The following is a 21,029-nucleotide window of genomic DNA, read 5'->3' on the forward strand; positions in this document are numbered from 1 at the left end:
TATATATATATATATATATATATATATATATATATATATATAAAACATACAGAGCAGGCAAAAAAAAAAGTAATTACAAGTGTAAAGCAGGAATAGGAATGATTACAGTTATGCGTAAAACTGAACCTACCATAGCTGTCAACCATTTTGACTGGACCAGACTGGGTTGGATCGCCAATACCATACTGATTCACAGCTAAAACACGGAAGATATATTCATTGCCTTTAATCAACTTGGTGGCTACATGACGGCAATCCATTATATTTTCAGCAAGTTTTGTCCAAAGCAGGCGGCTAGTTTCTCTCTTTTCAAGAATGTAAGATTTGATAGCACAGCCTCCATCCTCTATTGGTGGTAACCATGTCAGTGTGCACTTTTCAGCAGAGACACTGCTGACCTCAATGGGCCCTGGAGGACCTGGCACATCTAGGATTTTCACTTTCACTTTTTCTTCCTTAATACCAAATGGATTGCTTGCAGTAATTGTATACTCTCCAGTGTTCTTTCTGTTGGCATATTTGATTGACAGAGTTGAAGATGTGGGTGTGCTTGTAATCTGGACAACATCAGATGGCTTTAATTCTCTTCCTCCCTTAGACCATACAGCTGTAGGTGGAGGTTTTCCAAGAATACTTGATGCAGAAATAACAATTGTTTCTCCTGCCTTGACAGTGACACCATCCTTCATTTCAGGATCAATTGTAATAGTTGGTGGCTCTGTAAAATGAAAAGGGATTTATTTTATGGTTCCTCAGTTTTATTGCCTGAATTATGTAGTCTCACTGGGCAGAACTTACCATATTCATCTCTGCAGACAAGTGTGTCAGTTTGTTCTGAAGGAGCACTGATGGCACCAGCTGCATTCTTTGCTCTAATTCTGAAATTGTACATGCTGCCTTCTTGCAAGTCTGTAACTGTGAAGGCACAGCTCTGGATATTGACATGATTAGCTTTCATCCAGACTTTTCCTGGATGCTCCAGTTTCTCAACAATATATCCAGTCAGCCTGTGTCCTCCATCATACTTAGGTGCAGTCCAAATGAGTGTTACAGTGTTTCTTGTAACACTGATCACTTCTGGTTTGCCAGGAGGATCTAGAGAATGGAGTTTAATATTATAGTATTTTGTGTACATAAAACTTAAAAATCTATAAGAACATAGACTTACCAATTGGATCAAGTGCAACAAGTGCTTCTGTGGGTTTACTTGGTTTTCCAAGTCCAGCCATATTTATAGCCATAACTCTGAATTCATACTCAAGACCTTCAACTAAACCAGTCACTCTGCACTCCTTTACTCTCAAAGGTGTCTTGCTGGCTCTCCTCCACAATAAACTGTTCCTATCTTTGAATTCCACATGATATCCTAAAGTCAAAATGAAAATGGATTAATGTGATTATAATGTACATTAATGTGATTTCACAAATTTGGAAAAAAATGTAAGGTATAGAAAATTTACCTGTAATAGGAGAGCCTCCATTATCCCTTGGATCAGACCATGACACAATAGCAGACTCATGGTGAATACTCAGGATGTTTGGTGGAGCTGGTGCCTCTGGTGCATCTATGCAAATAGAAAGATTTTACATTGAAATAATTATACTACTGGTCAAAATGAGAAAATATGTTTGTTGTGATCCTTTATGTTTTCATTTGAAATCCCATCAGAAGAAATTTTTTAAAAACTGTAATTTGTCAAGGCTATATTAACACTTACTGAATGGATGCTTAGCTACCACTGGATCAGATTTGAGGAACTCTCCAACACCATATTTGTTTTCAGCACATACTCTGAATAGATATTCTGTTCCTTCATGAAGTCTTGTGACCCTCATATTGTTCTTCTGAATAGCTGAAGCAATAGTGACCCACTTATTACTTGTAGAAGGCCTCTTCTCTAGAATGTAGTTGGAAATTTCTGATCCACCATCATCCTTTGGTGGACCCCACTCCAGAGTAATTCCATCAGCTGTAATTTCATCAAAAATAATGGGCCCTGAGCAAATTCCAGGCTTTCCAACCACCTTGATGTTAATGGTAGATTCTTTGGTACCAGCACTGTTTTTCAAAATGATATAAAATTTGTCAGCATCGCCTCTCTGGCAGTCTCTTATCAGCAAGGTTGTGCTTGCCACTGTGGAGTCAACAGAGATTCTTCCACTATCTCCCAAAGTAACACCACCCTTCTTCCATGTGACTGTTGGAGCAGGAATGCCAGTAATGGGGATAGTAATGTGAATAGTACTTCCCTCCTTTGCTACATAACAAGAGTCTGGCAAGCCTTTAAGGTCACAGTCTGGCAGAACTGTAAGACAGTTACACAAATATAAAGATTTCAACATAATTTGTTTTTGCAGATGGTAAATAATAATAATAAGTTACATTAATATAGCACCTTTCTTATATCCAATGTCACTTAAGTAACCAAAAAGTGATGTGATATTACTTGTCTTTATTAACCTAATACGTTTAATATTAGAGGTATTAATAATAAAGGAAGATATTACTGACATACCAACTTGATCCTTTGCAACCACAGTGAGTTCAGTTGGAGGTCCTTCAGAAGACTCATTAAATGCTCTTACTCGGAATAAGTATTGCTTTCCTTCTTGTAGGTCCTTAACTGTGTGCTGCATTTGCTTGGACCTCATAAGCTGCTTCCATTTATCTTCACCCTCACTGATATCTAGAGCATATGCAACAATATGGCTTCCACCATCACTAATGGGCTTCTTCCAAGTAAGGTTGCAAGAATCTTTGGTGACCAATACTGGCTTGAAATCTGTAACTGGTCCAGGTTGCTCTGCAATGATGAAAATTTGAATTGCTATAAGTTGTTTGTTGATTATCACCTCTTAATACCTCATTATTTATAGACAAAGTTGGACAATAATTTTTCACCTGAGGCTTTTACTGGTCCAGCTGTCTCACCCTCACCAATACCATACACATTTTCAGCTGAGACTCTGAAGCAATATGCTTTTCCAGCTTCTAGATTAGTGATTCTGAAAGAAGTTTTAGGACACTCTGGAGCAACGCAAGTCCACGCCTTCCTCTCAGCAAGACGTTTTTCAATAACATAGCTCTTCACTGGACTTCCACCATCAATTAATGGAGGATACCAGGTGATGGATGCATGATTCTTTGATGTCTCTTTGACTGTCAGATTGAGTGGTGGTCCAGGTGTATCTTCATAAAATGTGACAATTATATTAGAAACTATAGATAAAATAGCATACAATAAAACACAAGGCTGTAATTAAACTTTCAAAATAATTTTACCTAAGACCTTGACGACAATAGTGTATGATTTGGTTCCACTGCTGTTCTCAAGAGTTAGTACGTATTTTCCAGCATCATATCTGTTGATGTTCTCACAGTATACAAAGGTATCCCAATCAGTTGTGTCGATTGTAAGACCTTGCCTCTCCTTTAAGTTGGCATTGACCTTGCTCCATGTCACCTTTGGTGCTGGACGGCCTCTAATTGGTACGTAGATTCTCATTGTGACTCCAGCACGTAATACCAATGCTTTTCTAAGGTCTGCATCAAGTTCAGCTTCAGGAGCAACTAAACATTTTTTAAATAAAAAACAAGTTAGAAAAGTGGTGAAAGTCAGGCATCAATATAACCAAGTTAAAAATGCAGTTAAAGGATTTGCATACTTAAAATGTCCTGTGCCAGATGCTTCCCAGGAACTTCACTTGGCTCACTGTAGCCAATTTTATTCATAGCTGTTACACGGAACTGATACTCAGTGTTGTCAATAAGACCGCTGACAAGGAACTTTGTTGCCTGGAGATTTTTTGGTATATTGCACTTCAGCCATTCCTCTGAATCAGCTCTCTTGACTTCAACCAGGTAGCCTAAGATTTCACATCCACCATCATAGGCAGGTTTGGTCCAGGATAGAGTGACTGAGCTGTGTGTAGAGTCAACAACTTTGGGAAAAGCAGGTGGTCCAGGAGGATCTGTGGATAAAACAAAAGACATTAATCTTTCCTGAAACCATCAAATTTGAATTTAGAGACAAATGAATTGTATATTGTGTTACTTACACAATGGATCCACAGCAAGTGCAGCCTTAGAAGCATCACTTGGTTTGCCAAGACCAGCTTTATTGAGAGCAATAACTCTGAACTCGTACTCAGAACCCTCAGTGAGACTTCCAACTTTAATGGTTCTATCAATGACAGGTCGTCTGTTTACTTTGGACCAGTTGAGTTCCTGAATTTCACGCTTCTCAACCATGTATCCAAGTATTGGTGCCTTGCCATCATCAGCAGGGGCCTTCCAGCTCACTGTCATGTGGTCTTTGATGATATTGGTAATAACTGGAGGGTCACATGGTCCAGGAACATCTGGAAATGGAAATTAAATAATTTTTATATCTTCAAATGCCTTATTGATAATCTTTCATTGACATTATGCTAATTGTCAATGCATACTAAGTAATGAAGGAAATAAAATACTTACCAAATGGATTCTTGGCAATCACAGAGTTAGTCACAATTGGGTCACCAACACCATATTTGTTCTCAGCACTGACTCTGAACTCATATTCATGGCCCTCAATTAGTTTCTCAACTGAGCAATCTGTGAGCTGGCCACTAAGGTTGGAAGTAACCATAGCCCAGTTAGCTCTGCTTGTTTCACGTTTATCAATAATGTAGTTAGTTATTTCAGCACCGCCATCTGAAAGAGGTGGCTCCCACCGCAATTTGACCCGGTCAGCAAAAACCTGACTGATTTTAATTGAGGCTGGGGGTCCAGGCTTGTCTGTGGAAACAAGATTTCCCCCAACAATGTTAATCTATAATAAAATTATTCAAAGGTGTGAGACACCTAACCACTTTCTTACTCTGGTGTTTCAAAATCAGGCAGGACTAGACACAGAGGCAACAGATCATATGAAAGAAACCATATGAAAACACAGGTGTGTAGCAAACACTTCTGGGACAATTTCAGACCAAGGTTAAATCAGTGAACTTAGTTAAAAATAAGAATGAGTGTAGCTCTAATTATACAGTGAAAGTAGTGCATTATTGTACTGTAAATAAACTTACCCAGGACCTTCAGCTTAATGTTGCCAGACTTAGTGCCGCTTGGGTTTTCAGCAACAATGGTATATTCTCCAGACTCTTTCCTGGTCACAGAGAACAGTTCTAGGATAAAGAGGTGTCTCTTCTGAGACATCTTTATGCCTTCAACAAGTTTTATTGGAATGCCGTCTCTCTTCCAAGTAATCTTTGGTAGTGGTTTGCCATAGACCTCAGCCTCAAGGTTGACATTAGTTCCAGCTTTTACAGTGATAAGGTTCTTCATTTCCACACTAATCTCAATCCTTGGTGGAACTGAAAAATGACACAGAAAAACAATTCATCAGCTTCAAATTTTATTGCTTCTAGCAACAATAAATTGTTCAGGGAAGCACAACCTACCATGCTCTGCAATGACTGTGATTGCATCAGATTCTTCTGAGGGCAGGCTGACTGAAATCGCTGTCTTTGCAATGATTCTGAATTTGTATTGGGCACCCTCTTCAAGTCCAGTGACAACATACTCCTCTTTGGGCACATTTTGGCTATTTGCATTTACACGTACCCACTTGTCACCTGGAAGTTTCAAAGACTCAACATAATAACCAATAAGTTTGCTACCACCATCGTGTTTTGGACGGTTCCAGACAAGAGACACAGAATTCCTTGTTACATCAAGGACCTCAGGTTTACCAGGTGGATCTAATGAAAAAGTGAATACAAATAATAATCAGATTTCAGATTTAAATGCATTAAGGCGTTTTTCTGACAAATACCCTCCTTCCACACATACCAACTGGAGTCCTTGCAGTAATGATCTCTGTTGGTTTGCTTGGTTTGCCCTGTCCTGCTTTGTTGACGGCAGACACTCTGAATATATACTCCAGACCTTCAATAAGGCCTGAGCAAGAGTATTCAGTTGCACGAACAAGTGTCTCATTTGCCTTGACCCATAGAAGGCTGTTTCTCTCTTTGCGCTCAATAGAGTATCCTATAATAGGACTACCACCATCATTTGCTGGCCTTTCCCAGGATAAAACAACATATTCTTTGTGAACATTCTTGACATAGCAATTCCTTGGTTCACTAGGTGGGTCTGAAACAAAGATTCATATGTTTACATATACACATATATAACATAAATTATTCTATACATTTAATTGTGTGGATGGATACAAAAATATGTTTGCTTCCCAAACCTTGATACATGCTTCAGCAATGAAACAGTTGCATTGAGACCCCTTTTCTTTATGAAGAATTACTGCTCTGACAAGCTATTTTAAACATCATTTTCTTGGGGTATCCAAGTCTCTTGCAAGGCGCTGTATGTATGTATGTATACAGTACACATGCATATTCACATATATGAGCATTTTTGTTGTTAATAAAGCAGACCTACCAAAGGGATATCTGGCAATCATTTTTTCGGAGTAGATTGGTTCTGAAATTCCAAAGCGATTCTCAGCACGCACTCGAAAACCATACTCATTTCCAGGGGTGAGCTTTACAACTCTGCAACTGGTCTTGGTGCAGTTAGACACAGCAGGGACCCAATCACCTCTGGTCACATCACATTTCTCAACAACATAGTTTGTTATGTTGCTACCACCATCTTCTGTGGGCTGATTCCATGCAAGAGTGCAGGCATCAATGTCTACCTCAAGAATTTCCAAGGGACCCTCTGGAGGGCCAGGGATATCTGGGGGAAACATGTTTCAGTTGTTAGAATGCATTTGTCATTGCTTATTTGTCATGTGTTACTTGTATATTTTTGTTGGTGTTGTTACAGGTTGCATACCATAAATTATAAGTCTAAGGATTTGGTTGACTTTAGAAATGTTGTTCTCAGCAGTAAGGCTGTAATATCCACTGTCCTTTCTTGAAACATCTTTAATCATAAATGTGGATGAGGATAGTGTCTTTTGCACAGAAATACGATCAGATGTAACCACATCATCACTTCCTCTCATCCATGTAGTGACAGGAACAGGCTTGCCAGATACAAGTGCTTCAACTTTCAGTTTGGTTCCTGCCTTTGCAGTAACCACATCAGGCATAATGATCTTTGGTGCCACTGAAAAAAAATGGGTGGCAAAAAATTAGAGAATGAATTCTAGGGTCAGTATTACGATGTCAGTAAAATGATTAAAGCAATGATAAATTGGACATCCAACTACAGGACACAAGAATTCTTAGATACATACTCAGGTGTTCTTTCAGTTCAAAGATTCCTTCAGCCTCTCTTGGGAGGCTGCATCCTATAGAATTCCTTGCAGCAACCCTGAATCTATACTTTGTGTTTTCTTTCAGACCTACAATGACAATACTTAAGTCTTTTACAACTGAATATGGTGTCCATTTGTCCTCAGGTTGACCAGCCTCCTGGTAATCAACAATGTATCCATTAATCTTTGCTCCACCATCTCTCAGAGGCTTCAGCCACCCAACTGTAGCACTGTTCTTTGTAATCTCTAAGACATCCATCTTTTTGGGAGGATCTGGTTCACCTTTAGGGCAAAAAAAAATTCAATATTCAATTCACATTTGTAATATTATAGACAGGAACATTTATTTGCTTGATAATTACACAGAATGCTGTGGTCACTTACTCATTGGATCTGTGGCCAAATAGGATTTTGGGGAGTCCTTTGGTACCCCAATACCATACTTGTTGACTGCTATGACCCTGAAGTAATATTCAATTCCTGGTGTCAGATTTGTGATTTTAAAGCTAGTCTTCTTTAGGTCATTGGTACAATTTGTCCATGTCTTCCTGTCTACTTCACGCTTCTCAACAATGTAGTTCAGAATTGGACTGCCACCATCATTTTCTGGGGGTGACCAGGAGAGCTGACAAGACGTCTTTGTAACATCTGTTGCTTCCAGTCCATCAACAGGTCCAGGAGTATCTATTCAGTGCAACATGTTTGTTAATGCTTCTATGTAGCAACAGTTAAATCGGTTTAAGTGGGAAAATTGATTGCTGTTCTTAATGAATCCAATGATTAAATCATTTTATTTATTACTTATAATAATAATTTAAATGTACATTGTTAGTCAGCATACCTAAAATCTTAACACGAACAAATACAGCTTTTTCTCCTGAGGGATTTGACAGTGTCAGAGAGTATTTTCCAGAGTCTTCACGTGTGCTCTCTGGGATGACAAGGAAGGTCATTGTATCAATCTGATCCACATGACCTCTCCTGAGAACATTGTCAACACCTATGCGTTTCCAGGTCACTTTAGGTGCTGGCCTTCCTCTGATTGTAGCGAATAGCCTAATGGGACATCCTGCTCTTACACTGAGACCTTTCCTCAAACTGGCATCCAGGTCAATCTCAGGTATTTCTGTAATTACAGGGGAAAAATTGGTCTGATTTTAGGTATACTGTATATATTAGATAAAGTAATTACTTACATTCTGGAATTTGAGAAAACAGCTTACCATGAATTTCCTTTGGTGTCACAGCATCTTTAAGTCTTGCAGGACGGCCTATGCCGACTTGGTTTTGTGCAGAAACACGAAATTCATATTGTTTCCTCTCATCCAAATTGCTGATTGTGAATTCAGTGAGGACAAGCTGTATACCAACATTACATTTCACCCAGCCCTCATCTGGATCTCTCTCTTTTTCACCTTCCATTTCAATCTTATCCCTCATCTCAACCAAATATCCAATGATTGGAGCACCACCATCATACACTGGCTTAGACCAGCCAAGAGTAACTGAAGTCTTTGTGCTGTCAACCACCTTCAGGCTGCCAGGGGGACCAGGGGGCTCTGAAATATTAATGAATACAATAATTTTAGCTTTTTGACATTAAGAAAAACACTATCATGTAGAGGATATATATTTAAAAGGTTATTAGGAAAATATATTACCAATTGGATCTTTTGCAGCAGTTGGTCTTGATGGTTTGCTTGGTTCTCCCAATCCAACTTCATTTTCAGCTTTCACACGATATTGGTATTCATGGTTAGGAATCAAATTGATTACTTTCATACGTCTCTCAGAGATAGGACTCTTTGTGACTGCAACCCATCGTACAGCACGCTTCTCCTTTCTTTCCAGAATGTAGCCAGTAATGGATTTTCCACCATCATTTTCAGGGGGAGCCCATATAACAGTCATTTCATCCTTGCCAATTTTGGTGACCTCTGGTGGATCAGGTGGACCAGGTGGGCTGAACTGTGTCCTGGCAATAACAGGCTTGCTCTCCATGGGAGGACCTGTTCCCATCTTGTTTTCTGCTCTGACTCTGAATATGTATTCATTACCTTCCACAAGGCGCGTCACATTGCAATAGGGAGTGACCACTGAAGCAGAATAAGTAGACCAGACCATTCTTCTAGTCTCACATTTTTCTAGAATATAACTGTCAACTTCACAACCACCATCATCCTCTGGTGGATCCCATACCACTCTACATTTGTCAGTGGACATGCCAGAAACTCTGACATCTCTTACAGGCCCTGGTATGTCCAGAACACTTAAAGTTGCATAAGCAGTAAAGCTCCCAGCTAGGTTAGTGGCAGTGATAATATATTTTCCAGTATCAGAGCGTTTGGCTTTAGTCATGAGGAATTTTGAGTAGTCAGCTCCAGTATCAATGCTGATTCTGGGGTTATGTCCTGTGGCTTTGTCTTTCACCCATTTGACCTCAGGTTGTGGCTTTCCTCTCAGTGCTGCCTCAAGTCTGACTGATTCACCAGCTTTTACCACAACAGTACCAGCAAATTTGAGGTCAAGGACTGGTTTCTGGATTTCTTCTTTGACAAGAACTTCAGATGTCATCACCCAGTTGCTTTCTCTGGCATCATTTGTAGTCTTAACTCTAAACTGATAGGTCTGGTTCTCAGTACACTTATCTGCCATAAAGAATGTGTCTTTGAGTACACCATCATGTAAGCTTTCCCATTTTTCAGCATCCTTGATTTTCCTTTCTAATATGTACCCCAGATTAGGGTTGCCACCATCATAATCTGGTCTTTGCCATTTCAGGAACACAAAGTTCTTGCCAAAATCCGCGACATGGAACTTCTCTGGCTCACCAGGCTTCTGAAGTGGATCGATTGCAAGTATAGGTGTCTTGGTTTCTGTTGCTGGTCCAGGACCACATTTGTTCTCTGCAGTCACTCTGAAGAAATATTCATGATTCTCCAGTAGTTTTGCCTTTACCTTGCGATTTGTGCAGTCAGAGGAGATCATTGACCATGTTCTAACACTTGGCTCACGACACTCAACAATATAGTTTGTAATCTCAGTGCCTCCATTGTCTTCTGGAGCATCCCAATTCACCATGCATGCATTTTTGGTCACATATGTCAATGTAAGATTCCTGCAGTGTCCAGGTCTATCCAGTACATTTACAGTGATGGTAACTGAGGCTTCTCCACTGTCATTCACAGCCTTAAGAGTATACTTTCCATGATCTGCTCTGGTTGCTTCTTTGATGCGCATATGTACTACAGGAAAGTTATTTGTCAAAGTTGTCCGTTTATCTCTTTCCAAAACTGTCTCACCTTTGGACCAAGTAATCACTGGATCAGGTCTTGCCCTTACATATCCAGTAATATTAATGTTATGTCCTACACGGACAGTCAAATGTGTGCGACATGTGATGTCCATCTCAATCTCTGGGGGGATAAGGATATCTTGAGCAATAACTGATTCTGGCACTTCTCTTGTCTCACCTTCTCCAATCATGTTGACAGCTCTTATGCGGAACCTGTATTCTGTGCCTTCAGTTAATCCCTTGACTCTGTAAGTGCACTGTTTAATCAAATCATCTGCATTTACTTTCTCCCATTCACCACCAGCTTTCTGACATTCTACAATATATCCCAAAATTGGACTTCCTCCATCTCTTGTAGGTTTTATCCAGACTAAATCTGCATAATTACAGCTGTAGTCCTTAACTTTTGGGTTAACTGGAGGTCCAGGAACTGTGATAGGTCTGCAAGGTTTGACTGGGTCTGAAATAGGTGAGGGTCCACTGAAGCCAGCAATATTTTCAGCAAATACTCTAAACTCATAGTCATTACCCTCAAAAAGTCCAAGCACTCTAAATCTGAGGTCCCTGCAAGGTGTTTTATTCACTCTGATCCATTTGCCTCCCTTATGTCTGCGCTCAATAATGTAACCATTAATCGGACTGCCACCATCATATAATGGCATTGTCCAAGCAAGAGTTACTGCATCCTCAGCAATATCAGAAGCAACAGGTTTTCCAGGATGACCAGGTGGCTCAAATTGGTGTTTAGCTACAGTTGGTGCACTTTCAAGAGGTGCACCTATTCCCATCTTGTTTTCTGCGCGAATTCTCACAACATATTCAACACCACTCTGCAAACGAGAAATCTTGAGCCTTGTGGCAGTACTACCAGAGCTAACACCTCCCCAGGTTTCCTTATTAGACTCTCTCTTTTCAACAACATAATTCATTACAGGACTTCCACCATCATCTTTGGGGGGACGCCATTCAATGACCATCGAATCTGGAGTGACCTCAAGGATGTTCACAGGACCTATGGGTGCAGCTGGGACATCCAGTACAGTGACATTCAGAGAAACAGTCTTACTTCCTGCAGGATTAGACACTGTGAGAATGTACACTCCAGTGTGATTTCTTGTGCAGTCTGCAATGTTCAAAACAGTTGAAAAGTTGTCTGTGTCAATCTTTATATTTCCTCCAGTTCTAATTTCTTCCCCATCAAGCACCCACTTTGCACTGGGAATGGGAATGCCTCTCATGATTGCAGGTAGTCTGATAGTACTTCCTGCCTTCACAATGATTCCATCAATCAGTTTTGCATCCACTTCAACAATGGGTGGCACTAGAAAAAGCAACAAAAATTGTTAACAAATTGTTTTAAATGTTTTAAAAGTGCATAAATACATATATGATATTTAATTATATTTAACTACATATTATATAAAAATACTTTAGTAATTATATAGTATTTACAAAATGTAGTTTACCAAGTTTCTCATGGCAAAGAACTGGCACAGTTGTGTCTGGTCGGCTAAGTCCAATAGCATTCTCAGCCTTAACACGGAATCTATAGGTTTTTCCCTCTTCTAGACCAGTCACATGGCATTCAGGAATGCTAACAGTCTTGAAGACAATCCAGTCTTTTTCACCCTCCTCTTGGTACTCAACCAAGAAGCCTGTGATGTCACTTCCTCCTGTGCGATCAGGCCAGTTCCATTGGAGCCACACCTCTGTTTTGTCAACGTCTACGTGATGCAGATCCTTTGGTGGACCAGGTGGAACTGAAAGACACATTTTTTTATCCTTAGTTGCAAGTTGCCTTATTAAAGGCATTTAATAAGGCATTTAAAGGCACAAATCCTCAGTGTGTTCATACTTACACAGTGGATTCATCGCCTTCACAGGTTTGGTTGTCTCAACAAATTCACTTCTACCAAACTGATTTTCAGCAGCTACACGGAACATGTATGATGTGCCTTCCATCAAGTGCTTGGCAGTTTGGCTTCGCTTTTTAGATGTTGAACAGACTGGCACCCATTGTGTAGAAGCAATATCCTTTTTCTCCACCACAAAGTTCGTGATACGTGTACCACCATTATCTTCAGGATCTTTCCAGGACAGCTGAGCAGAGTCACTTCTAACATCAGATACTCTCAAATGCTGAATCGGTCCAGGTTTGTCTAGAAACACACAAAGATCACGTATTTTAATAAAGCAGAAAAGGTTATTGCTGAGCTATAAAGTCTAAACTAATCAGTTCTGAACCCTTTCACTTCATATGCACACTGGATACATTGCTTAGTAGTCATGTTTCCTTGCATTGTACATGAATACAATTTTGTTAGTAAATTGAATTCTTCAGTACACTGTTATGGAAATAATGCATGCCCAATTAAAGATTATTTAATTAGGAATATGTTTATGGAGATATAGCAGGATTTTAGTCATCCACTTGATGCCATCTTGTATCAGCTATAAACAATATTACAGCTCAATGTTACTATCCTGAAATCTATTAAATAAATATACATGAGAATAAAAATCTGCTCAATTTTATTATTATATTAACATTATATTAACATTTATCAGTTTATTTATAGAACCCCATTTATAGATCTTTATTATGTAAATGTATTCATATAACTTTAACTTGGATAGATACATTTTCTTTACTTCCAGGACTGTCAAAAAAAAAAGCCGCAAATGTGTTGCTAGAGATATTCTTAAGAGTGTTGAACAATGAAAATGAAAATGTAGGGGTTTTTTTATTTATTCCTATGTGCTGCATTTTACAGTATTGAGGAAGAGCCCACCTAGAACAAGCACAGTGCACGTTGCTGTCTTGGATCCTGCTGGATTTTCAACATTCAGTGTGTAGTCTCCACAATCACTTCGGTTACAGTAACGCATCTCAAGCTTGGTTCTTACTCCAGTGGTCTGAATTTCTGCTCTTGGAGGCACATCTGCATCATTTTTCTTCCATGTGACATTAGGAATAGGCATACCCTTAATTCCAGCAACAATTTTAATATGGGTTCCAGCCAGTGCTTTAATCTCGCGAGGCATGCCCATCTCCAGCAACAACTCTGGGGGCTCTATATAAAAAAGTATTAGAATTTAAACATTTCACATAACTTATACTTTAATACCTTAATAATTTTTATACAATAATTTAGAATTACCAAGTCTGTCTTGTGCTCGAATAGGCTCTGGAACATTTGCAGGCTCAGATTCACCAGCTTTATTAACAGCCTTTACTCTGAACCTATACAGTGCTCCATCTTCAAGGCTGATAACTTTAAATGTAGTTTCCTGGCAGGAGTCAGGAGTCTGATTAACCTGGAGCCATTCCTCAGTACCAGATTTCTGGTACTCAAGGAGGTAGCCAAAGATTTTGCCTCCACCAGAGTCCTTGGGTGGCTCCCAAGAAAGAGTGACAGAGTTCTTTGTCTTGTCAATTGCCATTGGCTTTATGGGTGGGCTTGGAACCACTGTAAGAGAAAAGAAATATTAAAGTTAGATTATAACATTACTTCCTCTTGCACAAGTAAACAGAAGTACCAATAACAACATACCAATAGGATCTTTAGCGAAGACAGGTTTTGTGGGTGGGCTAGGGTCACCAACACCAATCACATTCTCTGCCATCACACGGAACTCATATTCACAACCCTTGAGAAGATCAGGAACCCAGTATTCTGTTTTAGGGAAAATGCGATCGGTTCCAGCACGGACCCATCTGTTTGACATTGTTTCTCTCTTTTCAACAATGTAGTTTGTGATTGGTTTTCCGCCATCAGCAGGTGGTTCCCATGAAATCCGAGCTGTGTCTTTGTAGACTTCTTTCACCACTGGTTGCTGAGGAGCATCTGGCACCTCTGTTTTTTGCGCACATGAAAATTCATGTCAGTAAAATCACTAAGTAAAACTAAGCCATTTTGTGGAATGTTTTTTCAGAAAGTTACTTACTGAAGACATCTTTTGCTTTTGTCTCTGCAGACAGTAATGGGTCACTAATGCCATGGATGTTTTGAGCACAGATTCTAATTATGTACTCCCTTCCCTCAATGAGTTTAGGAACTTTACATGTTGTTCTAGTACAAGACGATATGACAGGCATCCAGAGATCCCGGTTGGTATCTCTCTTTTCAACAATATAATTAGAGACAGCGCTTCCACCATCGTCCAGTGGGGGCTTCCAAGAAATGACCATATGATCCCTGTAGATTTCATCAAAGACAACAGGGCCCTCTGGAGGTTGGGGACGATCTGAAAATAATACACACATATGCATTTACTGACAAACACACTATTCTGCAGCAAAAACAGAAAAAACATTTGACCAATATCGTCGAAAAAGGAATGATCCAAAACGCACCAACAACAGTAACAGTGCAGATGCGCTTGCATGTGCCAATTGAGTTCTCCACAGCCACAGTGTATTTGCCACTGTGATCACGCTTAGCTTTCTCAATAGATAAGCACAGTGTCTTCTTAGTGCTAGTAAGCACAATGTCCTCATTTGCCTGAAGTTCCTCATCATTTTTGAACCATTTAATTGTTGGTGTTGGTTTCCCTCCGTAGCGACCTTGGAGAGTGCAGGGTTGCCCAACACGTACCAAAAGTGTATCATGGAATTCCAGGTCAAGGGAAGGTGGTTCTACAATATTATTAGAATACATATATATATATATATATATATATTACAAAGAAAATCATATATACGTTTTTTAACATTATAATTGTAATGCATTTTTTACTTACCAAGCTCTACCTTGCACATAATTGGTTTGGTGCTGAAGGAAGGCTTGCCCTGGCCAATTTGATTCACAGCACTCACACGGAATTCATAACTAGCGCCCTCTTTGAGACCCTCATGAGTGAACTGGCGATCCATCAGCTTATTGTCACTGGCAATTTGGACATAGTTGTCCTTTCCAAGCTGACGAACTTCAAGAACATAACTCGTCACCTCTGCCCCGCCATCATATTTTGGTGGTCTCCATGCTACGGTGATTGAATCCTTCTTGATAGCTTTTACCACCAGATCCTCTGGACGCTCAGGCACAGCTGGAAACAAATTGAAAAGATAAAGTAGAAAATAAAAGTAAATAAAATCATGACATTTATTAAAAGGGTATTGGTTTTTATTTTATAAATATTAAATAAAACTTACAAACTGGATCCTTAATGCAAACTTCTGATGCTGTCTCAGAATATGGGCCTCTTCCAATTATATTTTCTGCAGCAATTCTGAAGAAGTAAGCCTTGCCATCAATGAGACCCTGAACCACAGCATTATGTCTGGTGACCGTGTATGTCACTGAAGTCCAGCCTCGGCGGTCAGCTTCTCTCTTCTCTATAATGTAGTTGGTGATGGCTGAGCCACCATCATCCTCAGGGGAATACCATGTCAGCTTGCAAGAATCATTGGTAAGATTCGTACCAGAGAAGGGCTGACCCACAGGGCCAGGAACATCTTTAAAGCAAATACAAATATTTAGAATCTTTTTTTTAATGTTGTTGTAATAATAGCACTCATATGAACAGAAGCAGAATATTCACCTAGCACTTCCACAATTATTGCCTTGTTCCTTTCTCCTCCTTCATTCTTAGCTGTTAGGGTATAAATGCCTTGATGCTTTCTTAGGCAGTTCTTGATCACCAGAGCTGAACTGATAGCAGTAGTTTCAACAATAGCCTCTTTGGGCAAAGGAGCATCATCTCTATTCCATGTAATCTCTGGCGCAGGCTTGCCAGACACATAGGCAAGGATGCGTATTACTCCACCAGCGTGAACAACAATCTTCTCTTTCACTGTTGCATCTAGGTCCACTTCAGGAGCAACTAAAATTAAAGTCGGTGTAGGTATGAAGTTGAATTTTACTGATCGTATAAACCCATTTTTTTTAAGCAGTAGCAAGTTGTAGATATGAGATGCTAGATTATTTAGAACTAAGACAAAAACAACCTACTTTTGTTAAATGAACAGTCAGTGACATGTTTTCAATCTATCAGCCTATTTTTATAATGATTTAGAGACACAAAACCACAAGTTAAGTTTTTTTTTCTTTCATCATAAAAGGAGGAGCCATGAATGGAACAGTCCACTAATGTTTTGAATTTGTTCTTACTTGTCCTGTCTTTGACCTCAATCACTTCAGTGACTTCACCAGGTTCACCAGCACCTGCAGCATTCACTGCTCTCACTCTGAATCTGTAAAGTCCAAGCTCTTTGAGTCCAGGTACAACAAACTTGGTGCCTCTAATCTCTTTATCTTTAGCCTAAAAAGAAACAAAGGCAGTTCTGAAAATCATCCAGAAATAAAAAATGATAAACTCTTTGTGTCAATACAAGTATTTATAATTTTAACATGAATTTAGTTACCTTCACCCATTCTTCCTTTCCTTCTTCTTTGAATTCAACAAAATATCCTGTAATCTTAGATCCCCCATCATTCATTGGAGGAATCCATTCAAGTTCTACAGTTGATTTAGTGCAGTCAATTACTTTTGGTATTGGAGGTCCTGGAGGAGCTATAGCAACAGAAACATTTCATAGTAAAATGGGCATATATTAGAATCAATTGTAAGTACATATTAATTAAAAACTATTTAGTTTAACATACTAATTGGGTCTCTAGAAACAGCAGGGTCTGATGGAAGACTTGGAAGTCCACATCCAGCAGCATTAATGGCAATAACACGGAACTGATAGATAGCTCCCTCCAAGAGACCAGTCACAACATGAGAGACACCAAGGGGCCTGATTCTGATGGGGTCACGGTTCACTTTAGTCCAGCGTTTCGATGTAGTTTCCTTGCGCTCCAGCCAATAGCCAGTAACTGGGGATCCGCCATCATATTCTGGCTCCTCCCATTCAACAGTCATAGATTCACGTGTGATTTCTGAGACAGTTGGTTTATCGCATTGGCCTGGAACAGCTATTGTATACAAATACATTAAAATGAAAAACAATGAAACATAAAATAACAAAGTCCTGTTTCAACAACAATGTTCAATCTGTTAATATAATGGGAAATGAACATGCATAACTTACTGAATAAGTTCCTTGTTTTCTCAGGTTCACTGTAAAGTGGTGGTCCTACACCATATTTGTTCTGAGCCATAATGCGGAACTCATATTCATGCCCTTCCGTGAGCCTTTGAACTGTATAAGCACATTCTTTAGGATCATTTGAGACATGGACCCATGACTTCCTGTTCTCCTCACGTTTCTCAATAACATAGTTAGTGATCTTGGAACCACCATCATCTATGGGTGGCTTCCATGATAGACCAATCCTTTCTGCAAAAATCTCCCCAATTTTAACAGGTCCCACTGGTGGTCCAGGTCGCCCTACATAAATAATGAAATAAATAGCGTGCGCGCACACACACACACACGCATGCACGCACACACAGACAGAGAGAGAGAGAGAGAGAGAGAGAGAGAGAGAGAGAGAGAGAGAGAGAGAGAGAGAGAGAGAAATTGTAGTGTAGTACACAAGGTTTCAGAGAAACAGGACTTTCAAACAGAGGTCCTTCATTAGCTGTGCATCAGCTTGTCCACTATGATGGTTTATATATATATGTGTGTGTGTGTGTGGCTAAAATCATATATAGCTTAAAGGTTAAACTCACAACACAACTTACCCAAAATGGTGAGTCTGATATCTTTAGATGCTGTGCCAAAACTGTTGGTAGCTGTAAGTGTATAAACTGCACTGTCATCTCTCTTGGACTGCTGAATTAGCAGAGTGCATCTGTCATCAGCTACCAGCTTATTGATATGCTGATCATAATGAACATTAGTTTTTTCATCAGGCTTGTCAAGTGGAGCTTTCTGCCAAACAAGGGTTGGGAATGGGCAGCCCTGAATCCTGGCAGTTATGTTTATGTCAAATGTTTCAGCACCCTCCAGGGCTTCTCTAAGATCAATGGTTGGAGCGACTGAAAAGAAATTCAGCCATAATGGGAATAATGCATTTGACTCAAAGTAAATAAACTTTTGCGATTTTTTTTGAAAGATACTTACAGGTCTGGTCCTTGATGATGATGGGTCCCACAGTAACAGAAGGTCTGCTTGGGCCAGCTTCATTCACTGCCTTGACACGGAACTCATATTCACCACCCTCTTTAAGGTCTTCAACTATGAAGGTAGTTTCTTCCACATCCCTCTTATTGCACTGTTTCCAGGTCTCTTTCTGCGGACCACTGGTGTCCCAGCTCAGCCTCTCGATAATGTAATGTGTTACTGGTGCGCCACCATTATTTTTTGGAGGTTGCCATGATAGGGTCACAGTGTTCTTGGTAACAAGATTGATCTTCACCTTAGCTGGAGGATCAGGGGGTGCTTGAAAAAAAAAACAGACATGAAAGGTAAATTCAAGCATAAAGTATTTAATTCAAGGACATCATATAATGTGTAGTGATTTATAACTTACAGATAGGATCCCTTGCCCTTGCTGGCTCGGTGGTCTCAGTAAATGGTCCCATTCCAATACGATTCTCTGCACAAACACGGAACAAGTAGTCCTGGCCTTCGAGGAGGTCAGGCACTACAAAGGCCATACTGGCACAGGATGCATTCACCTTTGTCCAGGCTTTTGCTGTGACAGCTCTCTTTTCAATGAAGTAACTCTTGATTCTCTCTCCACCATCAGTATCTGGGAGTTTCCAGATAAGCCTCATTGTAGTTCGTGTAATATCAGTAATTTTGAGCTCCTTAGGTGGTCCAGGAACATCTGTTAAAATATCCCATAAATTCTAATTAAGGCATCATTTTATACAATTAAAATTTTGGATTTTACAGAAAGATGTACTGAGACCTAGCTTACCAAGCACAATAACTCTGATATTAATATGTTTCTGTCCAGACTTGTTCTTTGCAGTTACAGTGTATCTGCCAGAGTGGGACCGCAAGCTCACAGGAATTGTTAAAGCAGAAGTAGTATCAGTAGATTCCACCTATTTAAAAGCAAATTAGATTGTAAAAGAAAGAATGTATAATAAGAAACTCAGAAAATCTTTTTTTGTCAAAGAAATGATAGTACCTGTGAATCCACTGGCAGGTTGTGAAGACGATCTTTAATTTCGGTTTTTGCTTTGCCCTCAAAATCCCATGTAACCTTGGGAGTGGGACGACCCTTAACAGTTACAGGGATTTTGATTGGAGTTCCAGCAGGGATGTTTACTAACTCATGAGCGCCAATGTCCAAAAACAGCTTTGGCTCAGCTATGTAATTACACATAAACAACATGTTAGAAAATTAAACTGAAGCATGTAAGTCATGTTCACATTAAAACTTAGTAGTAGGATGGAACTCTTACTGTGAACATCCTCCATGAGAACTTCTGGGGTTCTAGGACTTGGCTCAGACTCTCCAATATCATTGACTGCAATGATTCTAAATCTGTACTTTTTTAGCTCCTGAAGATTTGGAACAGTGAACGTAGTGGTAGGGTGTAGACTATCCGCATCATTGACCCTTGTCCACTCAGATGTCCCTTCATCCTGTTTCTCAATGATATAACCTTTGATGGGGCTTCCACCATCTTTGGCAGGAGGGATCCATGATAGAGTGACACTGCGCTTGGTTTTGTCAGCAATTTCAGGAGCTGCTGGCATGCTAGGTGGAGCTAAACAAATACACAATATATATTGATTCATTTATGTATAATACAGATAATAAATTATTAAAAATACGTATACTAAAAATGGTATAAGACTTACTCATAGGTTCAATAGCAAAGGCAGACTCAGAGACAGCACTAGGGGGGCCAATTCCTGCAGCATTGCAAGCCATTGCACGGAATTCATACTCAACTCCTTCAGCGAGGCGTGTGACCTGAAATTCCCAGCCTTTCATGCCACGTTTGGACACCATGGCCTTATTTGCTTTAGCCCAGTAAGAAGTGCCTTTCTCTCGCTTTTCTAGCCAATAGCCAATAATCATAGATCCACCACAGTCCCTGGGTGGTTCCCATGTCACCAACATATCATTTGTGGAGTGCTCTGCGATAGTGACCTTTTCAGGTGGACCAGGTAGTGCAAATGGATCCTTGATATGTACTTCCTCTGTTTTACAGGCATCACTTATTCCATACTTATTCTCAGCTTTGACTCTGAACTGATATCTGCCACCTGTTTCAAGTTCCCGTACCTACAAGATATACAGTAATGGTATCAATTTTAGCAGTTATGTAGATTAATGAATGGATCTCAAATTTTACTCTAAGTTTTGCTCACCCCATATTTTCTGTCTATGATGGTATTAGTAACCAGGACCCATTCAGCTTTTTCAGCATCCTTTACATCAAGACATTTCTTCTCAATGATGTAGTTGGTTAGCATACTGCCACCAATATCCAGTGGTGGATCCCAGGTCAGATAGCAAGACTCAGCTCGGATATTTGAAAGAGCAACGTTTCTTGGTGGTGTTGGTCGATCTGATAAACATGAGGACACTATCATTCATTTGCAGACT

The 21,029-nt window shown here is 39.7% G+C and overlaps 1 protein-coding gene across 1 annotated transcript in view; it reads right to left on the reverse strand.

Moving 5' to 3' along the window:
* Positions 1–21,029, reverse strand: part of ttn.2 (titin, tandem duplicate 2) — a 162,632-nt gene that overhangs the window by 43,231 nt on the left and 98,372 nt on the right. The window contains 43 exon segments of the mRNA XM_035536460.1: positions 131–718; positions 799–1,095; positions 1,169–1,366; positions 1,461–1,565; positions 1,719–2,306; positions 2,517–2,804; positions 2,903–3,190; positions 3,284–3,571; positions 3,667–3,972; positions 4,060–4,362; positions 4,478–4,780; positions 5,068–5,355; positions 5,443–5,742; positions 5,834–6,136; positions 6,440–6,739; positions 6,839–7,114; positions 7,245–7,547; positions 7,650–7,949; positions 8,107–8,391; positions 8,489–8,824; positions 8,927–11,881; positions 12,027–12,320; positions 12,420–12,719; positions 13,353–13,634; positions 13,722–14,030; positions 14,115–14,417; positions 14,509–14,808; positions 14,918–15,199; positions 15,304–15,609; positions 15,716–16,018; positions 16,105–16,386; positions 16,674–16,824; positions 16,928–17,076; positions 17,169–17,483; positions 17,600–17,899; positions 18,196–18,492; positions 18,578–18,895; positions 18,987–19,286; positions 19,380–19,509; positions 19,596–19,777; positions 19,873–20,181; positions 20,276–20,705; positions 20,792–20,991. Coding sequence (XP_035392353.1) covers positions 131–718; positions 799–1,095; positions 1,169–1,366; positions 1,461–1,565; positions 1,719–2,306; positions 2,517–2,804; positions 2,903–3,190; positions 3,284–3,571; positions 3,667–3,972; positions 4,060–4,362; positions 4,478–4,780; positions 5,068–5,355; positions 5,443–5,742; positions 5,834–6,136; positions 6,440–6,739; positions 6,839–7,114; positions 7,245–7,547; positions 7,650–7,949; positions 8,107–8,391; positions 8,489–8,824; positions 8,927–11,881; positions 12,027–12,320; positions 12,420–12,719; positions 13,353–13,634; positions 13,722–14,030; positions 14,115–14,417; positions 14,509–14,808; positions 14,918–15,199; positions 15,304–15,609; positions 15,716–16,018; positions 16,105–16,386; positions 16,674–16,824; positions 16,928–17,076; positions 17,169–17,483; positions 17,600–17,899; positions 18,196–18,492; positions 18,578–18,895; positions 18,987–19,286; positions 19,380–19,509; positions 19,596–19,777; positions 19,873–20,181; positions 20,276–20,705; positions 20,792–20,991 — 15,240 coding nt within the window.

Source organism: Electrophorus electricus, chromosome 2 (genome assembly GCF_013358815.1).
Source record: "Electrophorus electricus isolate fEleEle1 chromosome 2, fEleEle1.pri, whole genome shotgun sequence".
NCBI lineage: Eukaryota > Metazoa > Chordata > Actinopteri > Gymnotiformes > Gymnotidae > Electrophorus > Electrophorus electricus.